The 23020-nt window shown below is 44.6% G+C and overlaps 1 protein-coding gene across 5 annotated transcripts in view; it reads left to right on the top strand.

The window, feature by feature from the left end:
• The window catches only part of SGK1 (serum/glucocorticoid regulated kinase 1), a gene marked incomplete at its 5' end in the record, with an annotated part of 132769 nt that extends 110616 nt beyond the window's left edge, over positions 1 to 22153 (top strand). The window contains 12 exons of one of the 5 annotated variants that reach the window (XM_080700294.1): positions 15029 to 15094; positions 17771 to 17846; positions 18456 to 18531; positions 18926 to 19030; positions 19134 to 19217; positions 19336 to 19467; positions 19710 to 19822; positions 20149 to 20272; positions 20698 to 20793; positions 21079 to 21234; positions 21334 to 21423; positions 21977 to 22153. In XM_080700294.1, coding sequence (XP_080556420.1) covers positions 15061 to 15094; positions 17771 to 17846; positions 18456 to 18531; positions 18926 to 19030; positions 19134 to 19217; positions 19336 to 19467; positions 19710 to 19822; positions 20149 to 20272; positions 20698 to 20793; positions 21079 to 21234; positions 21334 to 21423; positions 21977 to 22144 — 1254 coding nt within the window. In that variant the 3' untranslated portion in view covers positions 22145 to 22153. Of the gene's footprint in view, positions 1 to 15028; positions 15095 to 16778; positions 16897 to 17555; positions 17632 to 17770; positions 17847 to 18455; positions 18532 to 18925; positions 19031 to 19133; positions 19218 to 19335; positions 19468 to 19709; positions 19823 to 20148; positions 20273 to 20697; positions 20794 to 21078; positions 21235 to 21333; positions 21424 to 21976 lie in introns of those variants that run through there. The other 4 variants (XM_080700291.1, XM_080700292.1, XM_080700290.1 and 1 more) reach the window with 4 other exon arrangements.
• Positions 22154 to 23020: the final 867 nt, after the last annotated feature.

Here is a 23020-nt window from a genome sequence, read left to right as displayed (position 1 = left end):
AAATAAATGGTAAAAATTATCTGCTCACACAGAAGTTTTCCATCTGATGCATTTTGACTGGTATCTTTGTGGTAAATTTTGCCTCTTGATATTACAGATAAATCATTTTGTAAAATACCTGTGTATACATAACAATCTTTTAAGTACACTCACCTCATTTACTTTGGTCATAAGTACAAAAACAGTGATCATCTCAGTCATCTTGTAAATGGTGGAGAATCACGTGAAAATTCACAAGATGCCCACAGTGGACGTAGACGTGCAGCTAAGCTTTGAGAGAGACGGGAACAAGAGCAGAGGGACCTGAAATTTGCCTTGGACCTAAATCTTCAATACCACTGCCTCATTAACTATAAAGATCCTATGTAAAGACTGATTTCCTAAGAGACTTCAATTTGAGTTTCTTCCGGATACTCAGTCATGAAATCAATCCTACTATCAACTGTTTTTCAGACTACTTTTGTGTTTAATGTGTTGAATTTTTTTTTTTTTTTTTTTGTTCTGGAGATTGAACCCAGGGTCATTCCAGCCCCTCCCCCCACACACACACTTTTTAAAAATTATTTTTGTTTTGGAGGGCTTCACTAAGTAGCTGAGGCTGTCCGCAAAACTAGACCCTCCTGTCTCAGCCTCCCAAGTACTAGGATTATAAGCATGAGCCACCATGCCAGACTCCCAATCATAACCTTTACACTATCAAATGAAAGACCCCTTTCAGACTTCAGGTTGTCCTATGCCAACTACAAACAAAAACGTGACACCATTGTGCAGAGAAAGGTGAGAAAAAAATGTACCACATCAAGTTAAAATCATCAACTTCTGCTGGACGTGGTGGCGCATGCTTGTAATCCTAGCATTTGAGAGGGTGGGACAGGAGGATCACGGTTCGCAGTCAGCCTCAGGTATTTAGTGAGGCCCTTTGTAACTCAATGAGACCATGTTTCAAAATAAAGAATTAAAAAATAGGGCCGGGGGTGTAGCTCAGAGGTAGAATGCCCCTGGGTTCTATTCCCGGTATTGTAACTCAATGAGACCATGTTTCAAAATAAAGAATTAAAAAATAGGGCCGGGGGTGTAGCTCAGAGGTAGAATGCCCCTGGGTTCTATTCCTGGTATCGGGGAAAAAAACAAACAACTTCTTAGCTATTTCTTACTACTCCCTAAAATAATTTCTCAGACATTCAGTTTTTTTTTTTAATTCATCTTAGTGTTTTGTCTATGTGCTTTGTTTTTGTATGTGTGTGCCACTAGGATCAAACCCAGGGTACTTTACAACCAAGCTATACCCCTAGCCTTTTTTATTTTGTTCTCACGGAGTTGCCTGGGCTGCTCTAGAACTTGAGATCCTCCAGCCTCAGCCTCCTGAATTTCTGTGATTAGAGGCCTGAGCCACCATGCCCAGAGGATATTTAGTTCTTAATAGAGTCCTTTCACGTGCAAACATGTATTGGGAAAATGAATTCAATTAGTTATCTCAAAATTAAGGTAGAGGGAGGTTCATGTTGAAAATCGTATTAAAGGCTTAATCTCTCAGAACTGCAAAGATCCTCCTGATGTGGTGGTACACAGTTCTGGTAATCATAGAATTTGGGAGGCTGAGACTGGAAGATCCAGGCCAGCCTCAGCAACTTAGCTAGGCCTTCAGCAACTTAGTATGATACTGTTTCAAAATTAAAAAATAAGATAGGCCAGGGGTCTAGCTCAAAGGTAGAATGCCCCTGGGCTCAATTCCCAGTACCATAAGTACAAATTTAAAAAAAAAAAAAAAAAAAAAAAAAGAAGAAGAAGTAACCAGGCGTGGTGGCTCACGCTTGTAATCCCCATGCTTGGGAGGCAGAGACAGGAGGATCGCACAGGTTCGAAGCCAGCCGTGCTGGCTTAAAGAGACCCTGTTTCCAAATAAAAAAAATATATAAAAATAGGTCTGGGAGCATAGCCTGGAGGTAGAAAGGCTTCCAGGAACCCCAGTACCACCAAAAAAAAAAAAAAAAACTATCCCATTTTCTTAGATCCCCTCTTTCTCAAACTCAGACTTCAAAATGGAACTTTGTATCCATTGCCTCAATCTTAGAATAGAAGCCATCATCCTTCTCATTTTCCTGGACCACATTTCTTTCCATCAGTGGAAATCACATTGGAGTTAGCTGGCCGGGAGGCCTGGCCCAGTGGACCAGGACACTGCCAATAGTGCACAGTCGGCCATGGCCAGCACAGTGAGCCAGTGGAAGGACTTCTCCTCTTCCAGTTCTTTCACCTGCCGAAGTGGTAAGGCAATAGTAGGCCATCGAGTTTTGTGAGAGTTACAAAGGTAATGCAGGGCAGTTACTTAGAACTGTGTAACATGATTAGCGCTCAGTGTATGGGAGCTCCTGCCTGGAGAAAGATTTATATCATTCACATAGGATGACATGCATACAGGATTGACCAGGGCTAAAAGAAGACATTTTATTTTGTCTTAACTGTTTTATACTTTACTAGACCATGAAGCTCGTCATTTATTGTATTCCTTTAACTGAGGCCCTAGACCCAAGATTGATAAGCTTCCTGAGAACAGATAGATGTTAGCCTTAAAAGCAAACTGAAGATAACATTAAACACTGCCTATCTTGCTCCTTTTTCTTTCTTTCTTTCTTTCTTTCTTTCTTTCTTTCTTTCTTTCTTTCTTTCTTTCTTTCTTTCTTCTTCTTCTTCTTCTTCTTCTTCTTCTTCTTCTTCTTCTTCTTCTTCTTCTTCTTCTTCTTCTTCTTCTTCTTCTTCTTCTTCCTCTTCTTCTTCTCTAGTTCCATCTTGAAGACTGTGGAGTTCTAATCAACCAGGTGAGGGTGGTAGGGGATATTTTTCAACACTGCATGTGTAAGCTCAAATTTTAGGTTCTTTGGAGCAAACCAGGCTCTTCTCTGCTTACAAGGTTGTTTCTGAATCTCAACAATTCTCTTTCGTGTTTTTTCCCCGCTTTCCTCTATTTTAGTCTTGGCTGCCTCAGACAGAAGCATAAGAACTCTATTTTCTTGCATCTGTAGTGGAAGCTAGCAGCAAATATGGAATTCATAAGCCAGGATTTGTAAAGCAGGAAAACACTTGGTTTTGCATGACTTTAACCGTCTACAGTGATTTAGAGGGTTCCAAAGCGAAGGCTGGGTTATTCATCCTCGTGAGTAGTGAAATGTCACTTCTCACTTCCTCTGTGGAAAGATACTTAGAGTCATGCTCATCTAGTATCTGAGTTAGGCTTAGCGAAAAGTTCATCAAATCCAATCCTCACGACCGTCCTGCCAAATGTATACAAGTGTGACTCAGTTTAGCTCAACATTGAAAAGGCCTCCCCAACTCTCTCTCTCAGATTATGGAAATTGAGGATTTATCCTTCTGAAGCTTTACAAATGGAACAAAATCTATTTGTGCCTTTGTGGAGCTCAAAAATTTCTTTGCTATACCAAAATTACTATTCTCTTTCCTTTTTGTTTGCAGTCCTGAGGTTTGAGCTCAGGGACTTTGCATGTGCTAGGCAGGACTTGACCATTGAACTATAGCCATGGCCCTTTTATAATTTTTATCTTGAGATAGGGTCTCTCTAAAGTGTTCAGGCTGGCTTCAAATTTGCCATCACCCTGTCTCAGCCTCCAAAGTAGCTGGGACTACAGACTGTGCTGTGCCTGCTGGTGAGAGACTATTTGTGGACAGAAAATGAAACTGAGTTACAGGAGAATATATATATATATATATATATATATATATATATATATATTTTTTTTTTTTTTTTTTTTTTTTTTTTTTGCGGTACTAGGGATGGAACCCAGGGGCATTCTACCTCTGAACTATATCCCCAGCCCTATTTTTTATTATTTATTTTGAAACAAGGTCTCACTGAGTACAGAGGGCCTCACTAAGTAGCTGAGGCTATCCACAAACGGTGATCCTCCAGTCTCAGCCTCCCTAATGCCGGGATTACAAGTGTGAGCCACTAGGCCCGGCTTACAGGGAATAATTTGATTGTTTACCATCCAGTTCTTCTGATTTGGGCATAATCTGATCAATTGACGGTCTTTGAGTGTCTGAAGTGTGGCAGCCCATAATTGGCTGACCCTTAGCTACCTGTTAACGAAAAAAGCATATAGAAACAGTACCCCTAAATTTGATTTTCAGTTCATTTACATAAGTTAGGTTGTAGTTTCTCAGGGAGGATCCAGATATTAAGATCAAGCAGGGTTTGTAATCCCATTTCTTGGAAGGCGGAGCCATGAGGATCATAGGTTCATAGCCAGCCTCAGCTCCTTAGTGAGGCATTCCACAACTTAGTGAGACTTTGTTTCAAAATAAAGAATAAAAAATAGGTCTGGGTGAGGCTCAGAGTTAGATTGCCCCTGGACCCAATCTTCAGTACAGAAAAAAAAAAAAAAAAAAAAAAAAAAATATATATATATATATATATATATATATATATATATATATATATATATATGTGTGTGTGTCCCCTCACACCAAATTGATTTAACAATCTATAAGATAAAAATATTGTAGGAAAAATAAATACAGAAAAAAGATTTTTGCATTCTTGCCATTAGTAACAAGAGTATTTTATTTGGTTAAATTATAGTTTTTAACAGTTGAAGAAAAATATTTTACAACCTTAAGACTGTATGTAGAGCTGGGCATGGTGGCGCACACTTGTAATCCCAGCATTTGGGAGGCTGAGACCTGAGGATCACGGTTCACGGACAGCCTCAGCTATTTAGTGAGGCCCTGGGCAACTCAGTAAGACCGTTTCAAAATAAAAAATGAAAAATTGGGCAGGGGGTGTAGCTCGGAGGTCGAATGCCCCTGGGTTCCATCCCCAGACCAATAACAACAACAACAACACTATGTAGTGAGGAAAAGAAGCCAATTAAGACCAAGGAAAACAGGCCATCTGGAGAATGAAATGTCTCAGAGGGAGGCATGGTGGAGGAGAGCAGGGATTAAGGATGGGAGGGTGAGATGAATGGGGAGGAGAATAAACTCCAAGCTCTGAGGTGAGAATAGAATCAGACTTTAGGGCGGGGAAGGGCCCTACAAACTCATTTTTGACTTGAAGCTCCTTCATTTCATTAAAGTGTGAATTGACAGCTAACAGATAATGCAAATGGATTTAGGGGGAAATCAGCTGTGGGTGGGCTAGATAGAGTCTTTGGAGTGGACCTCAATGGGCAAGTTAGCTCTCTGAAGCCTGAAGAAATGCATGACCATCAGCTCTTTCCACTGAGTAAAAATTTGGTTCTGAGAGGGAATTTTGTATGCATTGCTAGGTTGCACTGTCCTTGTGGGTATTAAATTACATAACCGACTTGGGTTTTCAAATTGTTCTCCCAAAACCTAATCTCATCTGATCTTTGCAATCACCTCGGGGAGATTAGCAAAATGGGTGTTAACCCTGAGGATACTTGAAGTTAAGTACTTTGCCCAAATCTAAAATGCTTAAATGTTGAAGACAGGCTGCGAAGTCAGATTTGTTGGAAGCCTCTCCAGTTCTCTTCTCTGCGCTTCAGAAAGGTAGGAGATAACTCCTGAAGAAAAATGCTTGACTAGGGACCTACGTGTGCAGGGGAATACAGGGCAGTAAGAATAATGAGAAGCCAACTTGCGAGTTGTGGGAGGCATCTGGGAAAGGGAGGAAATTAAGATAAATACAGGAATTTGATACATTATCTCTTTGGGCCCAGCTCCCTGCTAGTCTCTATGGAGAAAAAAAGCAAGTTTTCACTCTTAAGAACTAAGATGAATTGGACAGACACTGATAGAACGTGAATAAAATAGCGTGAACGCAGGTTACGATAACAGTAGCTGTCTACAAATGTGCAAAGGGCTGTCCTTTAGAACAGAGAGGACGCGCGGTACAGACAGACTGTCCTGGTTTACAGTGGTCTGATCAAATGATGTTTTGACTTTACAATGGGTGAAAGTGATTCCCAAGTGGTGAGACTGAGCTGAAAGGCCAAATTTCCTGGAAACTCCTCCAATTTCCTTTTCAAGGGGTAGAGTGGAACTCTTAAGGGTACATTCCACAAAAATCTGTACTTGGAATTTTGAATTTCGATCTTTTTCTGGGCTAGTGATATGCAGTATGATACATTTGTGATGCCGAACTTCAGGCTAACAAAAGTGCTTTAAGCGTGTTTAAGACAGGTTAGGCTAAACTATGATGTTCTGTAAGTTGAGGGTATTAAATGTGTTTTGGGTTTGGGAAGTTTGTTGTTGTTGTTGCTTGTTTGTTTTCATTTTTTGACAGTAGTAAAGCACCAAACCCCAAAGTGCTTTACTCCTAAGCTACGTCCCCAGCTCCCTGCCTCGTCGGTGGTTCTACCTCTGAAACACACTCCAGTCCTATTTAATTTTTTATGTTGAAACAGGGTCTCACTAAGTTGCTGAGACTGGCCTGGAACCCGAGATCTTCCTGTCTCAGCCTCCCAAGTACTAGGATTATAGGCATGTGCCACAATGCCCAGCTCCCTTTTTTTTTTATTTCCTATTTGAGACAGAGTCTCACTAAATTTTCCAAGCTGGCCTCGACCTTGGGATTCTCCTGCCTCAGTCTCCAGAGTTGCTGGGATGAAAGGTGTGTGCCATGATGCCCTACTTAAGTCTTCCTCCCTCCCTCCTTTTCTTTCTTTTTTGGGGGGAGGAGGGGGAAGGGGGCTACTGGGAATTGAACCCAGGGGCAATCAACATGTAATCTACATTCCAAGACCTTTTATTTTTTGCTGAATTGCTGATGGTTTTCTTAAATTACTCAGGCTAGCTTTTAACCTATAATCCTCCTGTCTTAGCCTCCTAAAGTACTGAGATTACAGGCATGAGCCATCCTGCCAGCTTGTGCTTTCAATTTATGATATTTTTAACTTCTGATAGGTTTACTAGGATATAACCCTGCCATAACTCAAGGACTATATATATACATTTTACTGGTTAAAAGCAGTGCTTTGCAGGACATGGCGGCACACGTCTGCAGTCCCAGTACTTGGGAGGCTGTGATAGGAAGATCAGAGGTTCAAGGCCAGTCTCAGGATGTATCAAGGTCCTCAGCAACTTAGTGACACCCTGTAAATAAAATAGAAAAATAAAATAAAAAATAAAATAGAGCTGGAGGTGTAGCTCAGAGGTGGAATACCCCTGGGTTCAATCCCCAGTTTAGATATATGTAGAAAAAGACACTTAAAGAATACTAACTACAGTGTCTGCCGCTTAGTGTAATCACTCAGTTAATGTTAACTGGTGTGATAGATGGGTTTGACTGTGGAAGTTACAGAGAGGAGCACGTTTATTTCTGCTCAGTGCTAGGTCCTGAGTGCCAGGACAGCACCTGGCTTTAAAACCTGCAGAAGAGTTTTTTTCTTTGAAAACTTTAATGTGAATGTTTGAACCTAGCCTAAGAAAGAGCAATTGATGGTATCTGAAACTGGTGGAGACAGCGTTTGGAATAAAGGTGATTTCCATGAAAAATTAAACAAGGCCACAGTAGATAGCTATCTAGAATGCATTAGGGAGGTTCATCTTCCTTGATGTGCTTTGGATACCAACAGCCAGTTCGTGATTTCTGTGAGTGAGGTGGATTGAGGCTGGCAGTGTTGTTCAAATAAAAACTCAAATTTCCATGTATACAATGGCTTTAGACTTTATTGTATTTCATTGGTATTGGGGATTGAACCCAGAGGCATTCTATCTCTGGGCTACACCCCTAGAGCTTTTTATGTTTTTTTGTTTTGTTTTGTTTTTTTGGTAACAGGGTCTCCTTAGGTTACAGAGTCTTGCTAGCTATGTTGCTGAAACTGTCCTGCATCTTGTGATCCTCTTAATCTCCCCAACACTGGGATTATAGGCCTGTGCCACCATGCCTGGCTTGACTTTGAACTTTAAAACAAAAACAAAAAAAGCATTTTATATTATGGTATGAACCATCCCTCAAACACAAGGATACATGAATGTCAGGGCTAAGGTAGGCAATACAGACATCATATAAAGTTGGGTTATTTTTAAAAATAGCAATGTTCTGCAATTATTGAGCCACAAGCCTTTACCTAATCTCTCTGTGAGTCAAATGATCAGAAAGCAGTCTGAAAATCAGAAAAGATTTCTGTGTCAGGAAAACATAATTGGCTTATATGGAGACTAAGATCTTGGATTCAGTAATATCATGCCCTAAAAAAACCTGTTTTTGACACTTTTTCTGTTATTTTCTGAAAGTAATCTAGCTATGTCTAATGTGCTTGTTATTGTTGTATGCCGTTTTGACATCTCTATGTAAATTTACTTTCTAAATTGTAATGTACATAACGTAATTATAATTTTTAAAATATATTTAAAAAGGGATGGAAGCTAGGTATGGTGTCGCACACTTGTAATCCTAGTACTTGGGAGGCTGAGGTCTCAGCAACTTGTTGAGGCCCTCATCAACTTTATGAGAACCTGTTTTAAAATAAAAAATAAGGCAAGCATGGTGCTGCACCCCTGTACTCTCAGTACTTAGGAGGCTGAGTCTGGAGGATCACAGGTTCAAGATCAGCCTCAGCAACCTAGCAAGACCCCCCCCTTCTTTTTTTTTTTTTAAGTACTGGGGATGAAACCCAGGGGCATTCTACCTGAGATACACCCGCACCCCTATGTTTTTTTATTCTTTATTTTGAAACAGGATCTCACTGAGTTCCAAAGGGCCTCACTAAGTAGCTGAGGCCGTCAGCAAATCGCAGTCCTCCTGACTCAGCCTCCCAAATGCTCAGATTACAAACATGCACCACCATGCCCAGCTGAGACCCCATTTTAAAACAAAAAAATAAAAATAAAAAGGGCTTGAGGTGTAGAATTTCCCTAGGGTCAGTTTCTAGTGCTACCAAAAAAAAAAAAAATTGCTGTGAAAGGAACAAAATTCATGAAGAGTCTCAGCCTGGACAGAAAGAGGAGAGCAGGAGAAAGTTGGAGAGGCAGGCAGGGAGCTGCCTGAGAAATGTTAGGTGGGTAAAAAACAAGAATTATGCCGTCTGGTTCTCCAGGCCAAAGCAGAGCCAGAGGTGTGTACAGCTAAGAGGACAAAATTCCCACCCAAAGCTGCACTGCCGGACAAGGAGGTGGGTCGGACAAGGAGGTGGGTCGGTAGGCATGGGACATTTGATCTAAAAGATTAATTGAGCTGGGTGTGGTGATGCACGCTTGTAATCCTAGCATTCGAGAGGCTGAGACCAGAGGATCGCAGTTCGTGGACAGCCTCAGCTACTTAGTAAGGCCCTCTGCAACTCACTGAGACCTGCTTTCAAAATAAAGAATAAAAAGTAGGGCAGGGGGTGTAGCTCAAAGGTAGAATGCCCCTGGGTTCCATCCCCAGACCTGCAATAAATAAATAAATAAATAAATAAATAAATAAATAAAGGATTAATTGAGCCGGGTGTGGTGGCACACGCTTGTAATCCCAGATTTGGTAGGCTGAGACAGGAGGATTGAGGTTTTTCAGAAAGCCTCAGCTACTTAGTGAGGCCCTCAGTGGGACCCTATTTCAAAATAAAAGAATAAAAAATCAGGCTGGGGGTGTAGCTCGAAGGTAGAATGCCCCTGGGTTCCATCCTCAGTACTGCATACATACATAATTAGTTGAAGCCACGTAAGGCAATTCTGGGCCTCCAGAAGTTCTGTTTGCACACCCCCCCCCCAGCTCCCAGCCTAAATAGCAATGAATTGTGAGATTTTTTTTTTTGGGGGGGAGCATGGTACTGGGGGTGGAACCCAGAGGCTTTCTACCTCCAGGCTGTACTCCCAGACCTATTTTCTATTTTATTTGGAAACAGGGTCTCACTAAGTTGCTGAGAGCCTAAGTAGCTGAGGTTGACTTCGAACCTGTGCGATCCTCCTATCTCAGCCTTCCAAGCGCAGGGATTACAAGCGTGCGCCACCACGCCCAGCTGAATTGTGTGATCTTCTGAGCTGTAGAACTTCCAGCTCATTTCTCACTTGGAAAAAAAAAATAGATTTTTTTTGAAGATTTAAAGAAGTTTATTAGAAACATAGAAATACAAGAGATAGAAATACAGCCCCATGCCAAAATGGCATGGCGGGGGGGGGGGAAGTGACTCGAAATGAATACACCCAAAAATAGGTATTTTTAAGAGTCAGGCAAGCCAGGCGTGGTGGCGCACGCTTGTAATCCCAACATTCGGGAGGCTGAGACCGGAGGATCGCGGTTCACGGACAGCCTCAGCTACTTAGTGTGGTCCTTTGCAATTTAGTGAGACCTTGTTTCAAAATAAAGAATAAAAAATAGGGCAGGGGGTGTAGCTTGGAGGTCAAATGCCCCTGCCTGGGTTCCATCCCCAGACCTGCAAAAAAAAAAAAAAAAAAAAAAAGTCAGACATGCCTGTGGTTTTATTTAAACAATATTGAGGCAAAGTTGGGGCCTTAGGGAAAAAAAAATAGCAATATCAGCACGCTTACCATTGCTTTGGGGGAAGAAAGCACCATTTGATTTAACAAAATATAGACCAAGGTGGGTGCACTGACACATGCCTGTTATCCCAGAACTTGGAAGGCTGACACAGGAGACAGGAGGATCTCAGGTTCGAGGCCAGACTTGACAACTTAGTGAGACCCTCATCAAGTTAGCAATACCCTGTTTCAAAATGAAAAATAGAAGGAACTGGGGGTGTAGCTTGGAGGTAGAATACTCCTGGGTTTAATCTCTAGTACCAAAAAATGCCTCCCATCATGGGTGTCCCTGCTAAACCCAGGGCTCAGCAGTGGCTGTCACAAAAGACATGCTCCACAGAGATCTGAAAGATTAAAAATAACAGGCCAGGGTCAGTTGGCGCCTGCTCCTCTTCTTTCTTGGAAGATAAGCCGGATGACCTAGAAAAGCGTCTTAGGTCCTTAGGCGCAGGGCCGGCCTTCTCTGACCTTCTCTGACTGCCCTCTCCTAGACCCGTAGTGGTGCTCTATTGTTTTCCGTTCCACCAAGAACAATTAAAAATGTCTTAAAGTTAGCTTTTTGCTTATTCTCTGCTTCTTTTAACCCTAAACTGCAGCTGTTACTTCAAACACTTGGTCCATGAGAGTTTATTCAGTTATCATGGCATTTAGTTAGTTCTTTGATGGGGCCCATGTGGGAACCTTGTTGAGGGTAGGGGCAATGGCAAAGGGGAAAGTCCAAGAACAAAGTGGCTAATCTTTCAGGCCTTCCTCCTGGAATTCCTGTCCTGTAGGATATCTTGGGCCCAGTAGATTAAGTGGCCCTTGCTGTGTGGTTGCTTTAATCACCGCGCACATTGGTACTGCATTGATTGTTTTGAGGCTCTTTGAGTTGTGTGAGGTGTTCTGCTTGTAGTTGTGATATATGTAATGTGCATAATAATATAGACACCATTTTTTTTGTTTGTTTTGGCACTGGGGATTGAACCCAGGGGCACTTTACATCTCCTAGCCCTTTTTGTTTTGATTTTTGTAACAGGGTTTGACTAAGTTACTGATGGTCTTCCTAAATTGATGAGGCTGGCCTTGAACTTGTGAACCTTCCGTCTTAGCCTTCCAAATACTGTGCCTGGCTGGTTCCAACTTTAACATGTATGTCTTAAGGATTTATAAAGCCTGCAAAGAAATTGCAAGCCCTGCATTGCGGAGTCTTCAAGGCTGGGTTGTGGGGCCTGTAGGGGGGGTGAGTGCACAGGGGTTTATCCCGAACCTAGGATAGTGGCACAGTGAGCCAGAGAGAATTGTGGGGGGGGGGAGGCTCACCCCAATGCTTTCACCTGCTCCAGGCCACAGTGTTTGACATTTTATCATGACAAAGTAATTTCTTTTATAGTGCTGGGATTGAATCCAAAGGCATTCTACCTCCAAGCTACACCTCCAGGCCTAATTTTTATTCAGGGTCTCACTAAGTTGCGGAGGGCCTTACTAAGTAGCTGAGGCTGGTCGCAAACCTGCGATCCTCCTATCTCAGCCTCCCAAGTACAGGGATTACAAGTGTGCTGCCACCAAGCCTGGCTTCATAATACAAAGTAATTTCTTTTATAAATGGTCTCTTAAAAGTTCTGTTGATAATATGTATGTCTTTCAATAAGGTCATAGTCCTCTTGAGTTTAGAAAGTAACAAACAGGTCAGAAGTTGTGGTGCATACCTGTGATCCTAGGGACTGGGAAGGCTGAGGCAGGAGGATTGTAAGTTTGAGGCTGGCCTTTGTAACCTAGTGAGACTGTCTCAAAATAAAAAAATAAAAAGGGCTGAGGATGTTACTTGGTGGTAGAATACACCCAGGTTCCATCTCTAAAACTGGGAGAAAAAATAAAAAAAGAAGTCACAGATAGTACTGAATTTTGCTTTTAAGATTTTCCCAACTTCCTCTTCTATTCAAGTCACTGTATCATTTTTCATAAGCATATAGTAAGTTCCAGGACATAATATTCCAAGTAAGTCCTGAGAACCAACAACAGAGCTGTGGAATTAGTACCATTTCTTTCATTCTAGCTAATGGGCTAGTCTTTTTTTAAGTTGTTGTTCACTGCATTATGCTAAAGCAGACCCTGGCAGCCTTCTGAACACTGGTTTAAGACTGAGATCCTGGTTTGTTGCTATCTAGATACACCTTCCTCTGTGTCAGGACTGTCCACTGGCTCCTGGCTTTCTCTACTGGCTCCCCTGATTTACATTAAAAAAAATTTACTGCAGACAGAACCATGCCCCTAGCATTTCATCAGCTTCCCCTTGGCCTCCCTTTCTAGAAGGGATGGGTATAGAACATTGGTGTCATATCACCTTGTCTCGGGGAGAAGAAAATAAGCCCTGCAATAAATAAAGCACATTGTTTTGTGGCTTTTAATAAATCCAAACACTATTATTTTGGATAACATGCTTTCAGTTCTCTTGAGAGAGCCTGCTCTTCATTATGTTATTGGTATCACATTCTTCTTCATGCATGTCAATTTTGACAATTATGAACATGGAAGGTATAATCACTATAGAACCCATGTTCTATAAACAGACATTTAAGTAACTACTATTGCTGGTAACTTGTCCTTAATAGCTGTCATGAATAAACTCATTTGTCATCATCATTTTCTGTCCGATGAATGCTGTAAAGAAAGAGATGTACTTAGTGACAGCCTCCATTCAACTGCTCTCTAGAGTAATAATTATATTTGCTGGAATTTCTATGCCAGTTCTATGAGGATGCTCCAGGGAAAGGTTTCTATAGCATCGAACGACGAAAAAAAAATGGAAACCTAAACTGTGAGCAGGATTGTTCTAAAATTTATGCTACTTTCAGCAATGCAAAACAATGCTAGTGCCGTGTTTATCAGTGGAAGATGGTATATTTAGGTAATCGAGACTAACACAGAGCTGGGCATGGTGGTGCAATCCTGGAGTCCCAGTACATGGCAGGGCCAAGACAGGAGGATTGCAGGCTTTGAGACCAGCCTCAGTAATTTAGCAAAACTCCAAGCAACCTACCAGGACCCTGATTCCAACTAAAATATAAAATAGGGCAGGCAGTGTAGATGAGAGGTCGAATGCCCTGGGTTCAATCCCCAGTACCCTCCCCCACACACACACACACACACACACACACACACACACACACACACACACAGCAGTGGAAGAGTGGAAAATATATTCTAAGTCCTTATAGAATATATTTTAAAATTTCTCCAAATGCATGCATTGACAAATAGTATTTTCTGAGCCTTGAATAAGTGGAAAAAGTCCTATTTCATTAAAGCTTTTAGAGTCCATCGTTAAGGAGAAATACAGGCTAGGTACAATTAGTATTAAAACGCCAATTTTCTATACCCATCCCTTCTAGAAAGGGAGGCCAAGGGGAAATGACAAACTTTTTTTTTTTTTTTCTCAGTGCAAAGCTTGCATCTTGGTGCATCGGTTCCATTGGAGAGTTCTGATTGCTGTTTTCTCTGTACCGAGGCATAAACGTGAGGCTATTGGCTTGGGGAGTGGGGAGGTAATTAGCCTATCTCCTATCAGGCCATCTATCTTTTCTGTGATTGCACAAGGGGCTGTGGAGAAATTCTCTGGGACTGATGAAATCTCAGGAGAGAGGTGGGGGGAATCCTGTGCGGTCTGCAGAGGCTCTCCAGGAGAACTCGATCGCCCTCTAGGTCGCGTTTATCAGCGGAGGTTGGAGAGGCAACTCCGTCCGCTTTGCCAGCGGAGAGGAAGCGGGAAGGGGCCAGATCCCTCCCCGCGGGAGGACTATCTAGACTTAAGAAAGAGGCTGGCGACAGGAAGGAAGAACAGACCAAGCGTCTGCACAGCGGCCACGGGGCGACCAAAAGCCCGTGCGCTGGTGGCCGGCGCTCACGCACGGTGCCCCCGGGCCCCTCCCCCGCTGCCGTGTGTCGCCTTCCTGTTCGGAAGTCTTAGTAGGTTGCTGGGACAGAACAGGGGGCGCCTGCTCCACCCATCAGGTATCCGGTTGGAAGAAAAGCCAGTCTCAACAACTTGATTCTCTCCGTTAAATGACAAGTTTAGCAGACCGTCCGTCTCCAAGCGTTGGGCATGGAGGCAGGGGGAGGGAGGAGCCCATCCGACCCGTTCTTTTCCGTCCCAACCACAAATACATGGCTGTGCCTCTTCTCTGTTCCCCTTGTAGCCCTCTAGCTGGAATTCCACCTCCATCCTGGGATGCCTGCCTCAGAGCTTCCTTGAGAAAATGAACCCTGGGCATGTGTTTTGAATTTTTTCTGGACTGATTTGTGATGATAATCATTTAAGTTACATTTCTGGTGTGTCTTGCTGAGGATGTAATAAACCCAGGACTCTGATGACTGTAATTTTCTGGATGATGTCGCAACAGGGAAGGGGGGGGGTGATAAATGGCCCAGTGTTGAACTTTGCAGCTTGCTCCCTTCCTGTATGTAAATTCCCTTCACATAAAGTGGGGTTCCTAACTGGGACAGCCGCCTGGCTGGTGCACCCTCGACCTAAGCTCGCAGTCTTACCACAGACACCTGGCCCTCAGGCTACTCCAGCCATAGCCCGCTCTCCCTCCAGCGGCCAGAGAGTAATCCCCAACCTTCATATCCTGAACCATCCAAAGAATGAAAGAGGAGGCTCTTAAGTCCCCTTGGAAAGGTTTGTGCTTTGAGGACTATAATTTGGGTGGGTTGGCTAAATCAGAGATAATTCAGGGTTACTTGGCAGGGGGTGGGGGTGTTATGTAGAAGAGGGTCTATGGTGGAAGGTTTCTTAATGTTTTGAAGCAAATAAGCAAAAAAAAAAAAAAACTTTGTGCAGGTTGGTATATGGGCAATCTGAGCAAACTTTGCTTGCAAGAGAGGTAAGTACCAGCCAGGTGGGGGGGCTGGGCCCCACTGAGCGAGGCCAGTTGAAAGGTGATGTGGACTATGGGGGTCCTGGCAATAAAAGAGTCACATGCTAGGACGAATCCATGCACCAGAAAGCAGTTCTGGGCCAGCTACTATGATTTGGAATTGCCTACATTTAGCATTAAGTTGGAAGCTAAATTTCAAGCAACGGTGTTTTCTTTTGTTTGAGCCTTGATTTTTTTTTTTTTAATTTTGGTTTGTTTATTTATTTTTGAGTGCTGAGCAAAAATTGCCAGCCAGTCTGCAGGAGAGGATGTGAGTCCTCTTCTCCCAGTTTCTGGCTGTGGCAAGGCAACTGATCAAAAACCAAAAAGCAGTTCAGACTTGAGGTCATACTGGGGCAGATGAGGTGGCGGTGCCCCAGACCTAGGGAAATGCGCTTGGCAGGCTATTCCGGGTTTGACAGCTGGTATTTGGGAGTGTTAAAATGGCAGGGCCCTTGGCAGCAAGGGGCCACGGCCCGGCAGCGGCCGCAGAAGGCACCAGCGTGCGCCAGGTACCAGCCCTGAGACTGGCGGTAACTCCAGCCGTCTCCCGTCCCGGCCAGTCGCGGTGCCGGCGGCTGTCCGGCCAGCGCTGGCGCGCGTCCCCGGCGGCCAGACGCAGGCTCCCGGCTTCACCCTGCGGCCGGGCTACCGCAAGGCACCCGCCTCGCTTCCCAGCCCGGCCCGGGGCCGCCGCCTCCAGCGGGCCCCCCTTCTCGGCTTTCTGAAGTCGGAGGCTCCCGGCTAATCTTTCTGAGGTTAACGAGTCACAATTTGGGAGCTAGTGAGAAAACGCGATGTGGCAAAACTAAGAAGACTCCTGGGCCAGCCCCAAGATAAACCCGAGGCGGGGTAGGGACGAACCGGGATTTTTAGGCGATGCGTGTGACCCTGCGCAGTTTTCGAGTGGGAGAGCGGGAGAGGATCGGGCCCCCAGAAAGGAGACCGGAATCCAAGATGCCAGGGTCACCCCAGGTCGCCCCCCCCCCCAGAAGCCACCGCTCCACTAACTTGCACCTCCTCACGTGTTCTCGGCGTGGCGGGGATTAAAAATGCAAAGAAAAAAAATTTACATGCGGAACGGACAGAATGTTCCCGGAGATTACTTTAGAAAAAAAGTGAAATGCAGATTGTACTTTTTTTCCTCTTTAGTGCAGAGACTTATTTCCGCCCCCTCCCCTGCACATTCCTGACCTCCCCCCCCCCTTCCCTCTTTCTTTTTCCTTCCTTCCTCCTCTTCCAAGTTCTGGGATTTTTTTCAGCCTTGCTCGGTTTTGGCCAAAAGCACAAAAAAGGCGTTTTCGGAAGCGACTCGGCCGTGCACAAGGGCCATTTGTTTGTTTTGGGACTCCGGGCAGGAAATCTTGCCCGGCCTGAGTCACGGCGGCTCCTTCAAGGAAACGTCAGTGCTCGCGGGTCCCTCTCGCCGGCCGGCCGCCGCCGCCCATGGGGGAGATGCAGGGCGCGCTGACCCGGGCCCGGCTCGAGTCGCTGCTCCGGCCCCGCCACAAAAAGAGGGCCGAGGTGCAGAAAAGGAGCGAGTCGTTCCTGCTGAACGGACTGGGTAAGCCGCCCGCCGCCAGGGGCCCTCGGCGGGGCTCGGCGCGGGTCGAGGCGGGGATGGAGGCGGGGGACCGCGTGCCCCGCTCTTCCCGCGCAGCCCCGCCTGCGCCCGAGAGGTGCCCCGGGCGGGGGCGCCGCGGGCCGGGGAGCTCGAGGAGCGTGCGGGCGCAGGCGGGCTCCGGGGCCCGGGGTGCAGCCGATGGGGGGCCGCACGGAGGGGCGAGCGCGTCCCACGCGCGCTCTGGGCGGAAAGCGCCTCCGGGGACTCTAGTTTCCTCCCCCAAGGCAATGAGTGAGGGAAATGGAAAAGTACCCCGGGCTCCCCAGCCCTGCCCGGGGTCCCCTCCGCCCGCGCGGCCACCTCCCCGGCTGGGGCCCGAGGGAGGCCGACCGCGGCCCGCGCCCGCCTCCCAGCACGGTCCCGAGCCCCGCGCCCCCGCCCGCCCGCGCTCGGCTGCGCACCGAGCCCCGCCCATCCTCCCGCCAACGAATCGTGTGGCCGCAGGGGTGGGGGTGGGCGGGGCCTCGCGCCGCTCCCTCCCCGGCCTTCAGGCCCCGCCTCCATCGGCGATTCTTATAAAGCCGACCCCGCCGGGAGAGCGCGGTGTTGGCTGAGCCGGTCTCCCAAGGGTAGTCTCTCCTTGTGTCCGCTTTTTGACGATGACGGTCAAAACCGAGGCTGCTAAAGGCACCCTCACCTACTCCAGAATGAGGGGGATGGTAGCGATTCTCATCGGTGAGTGCAAGAAAAAGACGACTTCTCCCTTAGGATCCGCAGGCTGGAAACGTTTGGAAGGTCCGGGATCGGATTAGTGTCCTGGCATCCGAAGTTACGAAGCCGGCTTAAACGTCTCTTTCTTCTCTTTAATTCACAGCTTTCATGAAACAGCGAAGGATGGGTCTGAACGACTTTATTCAGAAGATTGCCAATAACTCCTATGCATGCAAACAGTAAGTTCAGGGGAATTGGAGACAAATGGTATAGCCCCAAGACTTTGTCAGGAAGCAGGAGCCTTCCCTCAGGGTGGAAGTCTCGCTTCTCCTTAATTTCTAACTTATTTGAAACATTTTAAACATTAAAATTAATCTGGATTGAGCTGGGCATGGTGGCAACTTGCCTGTAATCCCTGTGCTTGGGAGGCTGAGACAGGAGGATTGCAGGTTTGAGGCCACCCTCAGCAATTTAGCGACACTTTAAGTAACTTGACGAGACTCTGTTAAAAAATAAAAATAAAATGGGGCACAGGGTGTAGCTTGGAAGTAGAACGACTCTGGATTCAGTCCCCAGTACCAAAAAGAAAAGTGGATTGAGGTTGCCATGGAAATAAGAAATAACCTAATTCACGTCCTCTCTCCATGTACAACCTTAATGATTTTTAAATTTAACCGAATTATCATTTTGTTCAAATATTATTTTCTTTAAGCAATGTACTTGCATGTTTCCAGTTTTATAGATAACGAATTCTCCTGGAACCTTTGAGTCAGGAATTCACTGTTTATGTCAGTGTGCCCCCTAGTGGATATTTTGGAATTCCTAACTTGTGCCATTATTTCCTGCAGCCCTGAAGTCCAATCTATTTTGAAAATCTCCCAGCCTCAGGAGCCTGAGCTTATGAATGCCAACCCTTCTCCTCCGGTAAGTACTTACTCTATTTGTGATGCATCTGTGGAGGAAAACTGTAAATGAATCAGGATTTCTACATTCGGACTAAAATGGCATTTCTAGCAGTTAGCATTGCTCATCAATTCACAACATAACAAGAGACATAAGTAAGCTTTGAGTCAGTGGGATATTTTTAAAGTCGTATTTCATAAGGCTTTTCATCTGTTTATAAAAACCATGATGGTGTGCCATTTCCATGCACACGTGAAACAATGGCATTTATGAGTGAAAAGTCACTCTCTTTGTAGGTGTTTGGGTGGCTTTTCTGGGTCAGGTGTAGCGGCAGCATCTTTTATATTGCCTGCACTTTATTATACATGACTTCCTTTGAAGTAATGACCTTAAAAGAGAATGTCTTCTTTTCTAGCCGAGTCCTTCTCAGCAAATCAACCTCGGTCCATCATCCAATCCTCATGCTAAACCGTCTGATTTTCACTTCTTGAAAGTAATTGGGAAAGGCAGTTTCGGAAAGGTACTTTCAAATCCAAAGACTTCTTACTATACTTTTTGATGCTTTCATTTTACATTCTCCCTGGATGAGGATCCAATAATGGTTTTTTTAATCGAAATTTTAGGTTCTTCTGGCAAGGCACAAGGCAGAAGAAGTATTTTATGCAGTCAAAGTTTTACAGAAGAAAGCAATCCTGAAAAAGAAGGAGGTATGAGATGCACCTTCTTGGCTGGGGTTAGCGGTAGGCACTTAGCAAAGAAATCTTTACCTTGGGATGTTGACACAGGTTGAAATTTGCCACTGAATCGTAATTGTCCTTTTCCTAGGAGAAACACATTATGTCAGAGAGGAATGTTCTCCTGAAGAATGTGAAACACCCTTTCCTGGTGGGCCTCCACTTCTCTTTCCAGACTGCCGACAAACTCTACTTTGTCCTAGACTACATTAATGGCGGAGAGGTACGCCAGAGGGGAACAGATGCCAGCCCTTGGGGTCTCTGGGAAGCCTGCTTGGTTTAGGTTCCAGAGTTTTCAAAGATACTGGGGGCGGAGGTTACCAAAATTAGCGTTTCCTTTAATCTCCTGGGTATCCGATAGTTAGTGGACTGTTGAGGGCCACTTCCTGCAGTTGTTCTTAGCTATATGTCAAGAGTAAGTAAACACCTTGGCAGCCCAGACTAACTTTGTTTTATCTCTTGTAGTTATTCTACCATCTCCAGAGGGAGCGCTGCTTCCTAGAACCACGGGCTCGCTTCTACGCTGCTGAAATAGCCAGTGCCTTGGGTTACCTGCACTCTCTGAACATTGTTTATAGGTAAGTCAGAGCTCCTACAGCTGGGTAGGAAGGGGATGGAGCCCTAGCCTTTGATGGAGCCTTAAAATAACTGCTCATGTGCAACATGGTTACTTAAAACCTGGTTCCCCAGCATGTGAGCGGTCTTGACTCTCCGCCACTAGGGAACCGGCCAATTTAGGATTGTGCCTAATCCAGAATAGATTAGCAGAACAAGGACTCCCTTTTGTATTTACTGTATAACTATGGTGGATTTAAAATTCTTCTAATATCCTTAGCAATTATCTTTACAAAAGATGTCTTATGAAGTGAAATTAACCTATGCTGCCACTTTCATCTTTTTACAGAGACTTAAAACCAGAGAATATTTTGTTGGACTCACAGGGACACATTGTCCTGACTGACTTTGGACTCTGCAAGGAGAACATTGAACCCAATGGCACGACATCAACTTTCTGTGGCACGCCCGAGGTAAGCTGCCCCTCCCTCCAGGACGAGATGTGCAGCAATGATTCCGACTACCAAGAGGAAACTCTTAAGAGCTTTCTTAGTACAACTCAGTGCAAGTAAAATGCACTTACTGTTGGATGCAACATGATAAATTCCAAATCCTTGTATTACTTTGTCTAAAACCAGCTATTTGTATTAATGCCCATGTCATAAAAGGTCTCTAGAGCCCAGAAAAGATAGCTGCAGGTGCCCATTTGCTTCCTAAATTTTAGCAAACATAGGGGTCTGGTCGCCCTCAAAAAGAATAGAGATGTTGTTAGGAAATAATCGAAAGAAATATATGCTCCAGGTTGACTCTGGTCTTTCAGCCTCTTTGCATTCTTTGCTTGGTCTTGGGATTGCCTGATTTGCAGGTTCTCAACCCTATTTTCCTGTGTGTCTTTCAGTATCTGGCACCCGAGGTGCTCCATAAGCAGCCTTACGACAGGACGGTGGACTGGTGGTGCCTGGGAGCCGTCTTGTACGAGATGCTGTATGGCTTGGTGAGTGGCAGCGGGAACCCATGGGACGCTGGCCTTGCTTCCAGGATACTTTCTATCTAGAACGTGGTCTTCCGTGGTAGAGACTGCCAAAATGGAGGCTTGGCCACTGCGGCTTGCCCTTTCTCTAAGCTTACTAAAAGCTGATAAAAGGCATATTATACAAACATATATGACTGCCTCAAATCCTTGAGAATACATTGCAGTTTAACTCCTTGTGTGTATAATGTGGGGGGAGTAATAGAAGCTATCCAAAACTTGCAATTAAAAACTTCACCCTTTTTTCAGCCTCCTTTTTATAGCCGAAACACAGCTGAGATGTACGACAACATTCTGAACAAACCTCTCCAGTTGAAACCAAATATCACAAATTCTGCGAGACACCTCCTGGAGGGCCTCTTGCAGAAGGACAGGACCAAGAGACTTGGGGCCAAGGATGACTTTGTGAGTAGCGCTTTCCTCTTCTGGTCCTCTGGCGGGTACGCTGGGCCTCACTGCCTTTATCCAATCTCACCTGCCTCTATCTTGGTTTCTTCCCAACAGATGGAGATTAAAAATCATGTCTTCTTCTCCCTAATTAACTGGGATGATCTCATCAATAAGAAGATTACGCCTCCTTTTAACCCAAATGTGGTGAGTATCTGCCTCTTACATGGGTAATGACAGCCAAAGGGCATCTCTTTTAAGTTAGAATTGTTGAGTGGGGGATTTCAAGAAGTAATTGGAACCAGGTGTGTGTGTAGTGCCAGCTATTCCGGAAGAAAGGCAGGAAGATTGCTTGAGCCTAGGACTTTGAGTATAGCCTGGACAGCACAATCAGACCCTTTTTAAAAATTATTGTTGGTTCATTGTAGTCATACATCTTAATGCGGTATAAGATGGTAGAGGCATATATGTACAGTCAAACTTTAAAAAAAAAAGTAAATTGGCAAATATAGCCTTAGACCCCATTTTTTTTTTCCAGGAAAGTGTAGAATTTTTATCCTAACAGACTACATTTTCCGACATTTTACAAACACATTTGTGAATGAAAGTACCAAGAGACAAAAAGTGAATGTTATTGCGGGGTGGGGGGGTTCCTATAGCATCTTAAAAAGAGTTGAGCTTCAGTGTTTGGACCCTAAAGGTTTCTCTGCTCAGTACCCCAGGTGTGTTTTTGACACTTTTTTTCCCCTCCCTGTATTAGAGCGGGCCCAGCGACCTGCGGCATTTCGACCCCGAGTTTACTGAAGAGCCTGTCCCCAGCTCCATCGGCAGGTCCCCCGACAGCATCCTCATCACCGCCAGCGTCAAGGAAGCAGCCGAGGCCTTCCTCGGCTTCTCCTATGCACCTCCCATGGACTCTTTCCTCTGAACAGTCTTAGGGGTGGTTACGAAGGATTTTATGTGTGTTTTTAAGTGTTTTAGTTAGCCTTTTGGCAGAGCTGCCAGCTGACAGGACATCTTAAAAGAGAATTTGCACATCTCTGGAAGCTTGGCGATCCTTTTGCACACTGTTTGCTGGAAGCTTTTCGAAGAGCACATCCTCCTCTCAGTGAGCTTGTGAGGTTTTCATTTCTCTTCTTCCTCCCAATGTGGTGCTATCTCTGAAATGAGCGTCCGAGCGCTGCCTTCGACAGATGCAGTCTTCCTGTTAGAAGGATGACGCTGGTCCGAGAGGGTTCTTCCGCAGATCTGTCTGGGCTGTGATAACTATTCTGAAATGTGCCTTTCTTGATGAGATCGTGTTAGCTCCAAAGCTTTTCCTATCGCAGAGTGTTTCAGTTCTTTATTTTTCCTTGTGGATTTACTCTGTGCACAATGGTATGAATGCGGTATGCCTGATCACAGATGGATTTTGTTATAAGCATCAATGTGACACTTGCAGGACACTACAATGTGGGACATTGTTTGTTTCTTCCATATTTGGAAGATAAATTTATGTGTAGACTGGCTTTTTTGTAAGATATACTTAACTAAAATTTATTGAAATGGTCTTGCAATGACTTGCATCCAGATGCTTAAAAGAAAGCATTGCTGCTACAAATATTTCTATTTTTAGAAAGGGTTTTTATGGACCAATGCCCCAGTTGTCGGTCAAAGCCGTTGGTGTTTTCATTGTTTAAAATGTCACCTGTAAAATGGGCATTATTTATGTTTTTTTTTTGCATTCCTGATAATTGTATGTATTGTATAAAGAAAGTCTGTACATTGGGTTATATAACACTAGTATATTTAAACTTACAGGCTT

Source organism: Muscardinus avellanarius, assembly GCF_963383645.1.
Source record: "Muscardinus avellanarius genome assembly, chromosome: 8".
NCBI lineage: Eukaryota > Metazoa > Chordata > Mammalia > Rodentia > Gliridae > Muscardinus > Muscardinus avellanarius.
The sequence above is the reverse complement of the archived record's forward strand: the minus strand, read 5'-3'. Positions and strand labels throughout refer to the sequence as shown.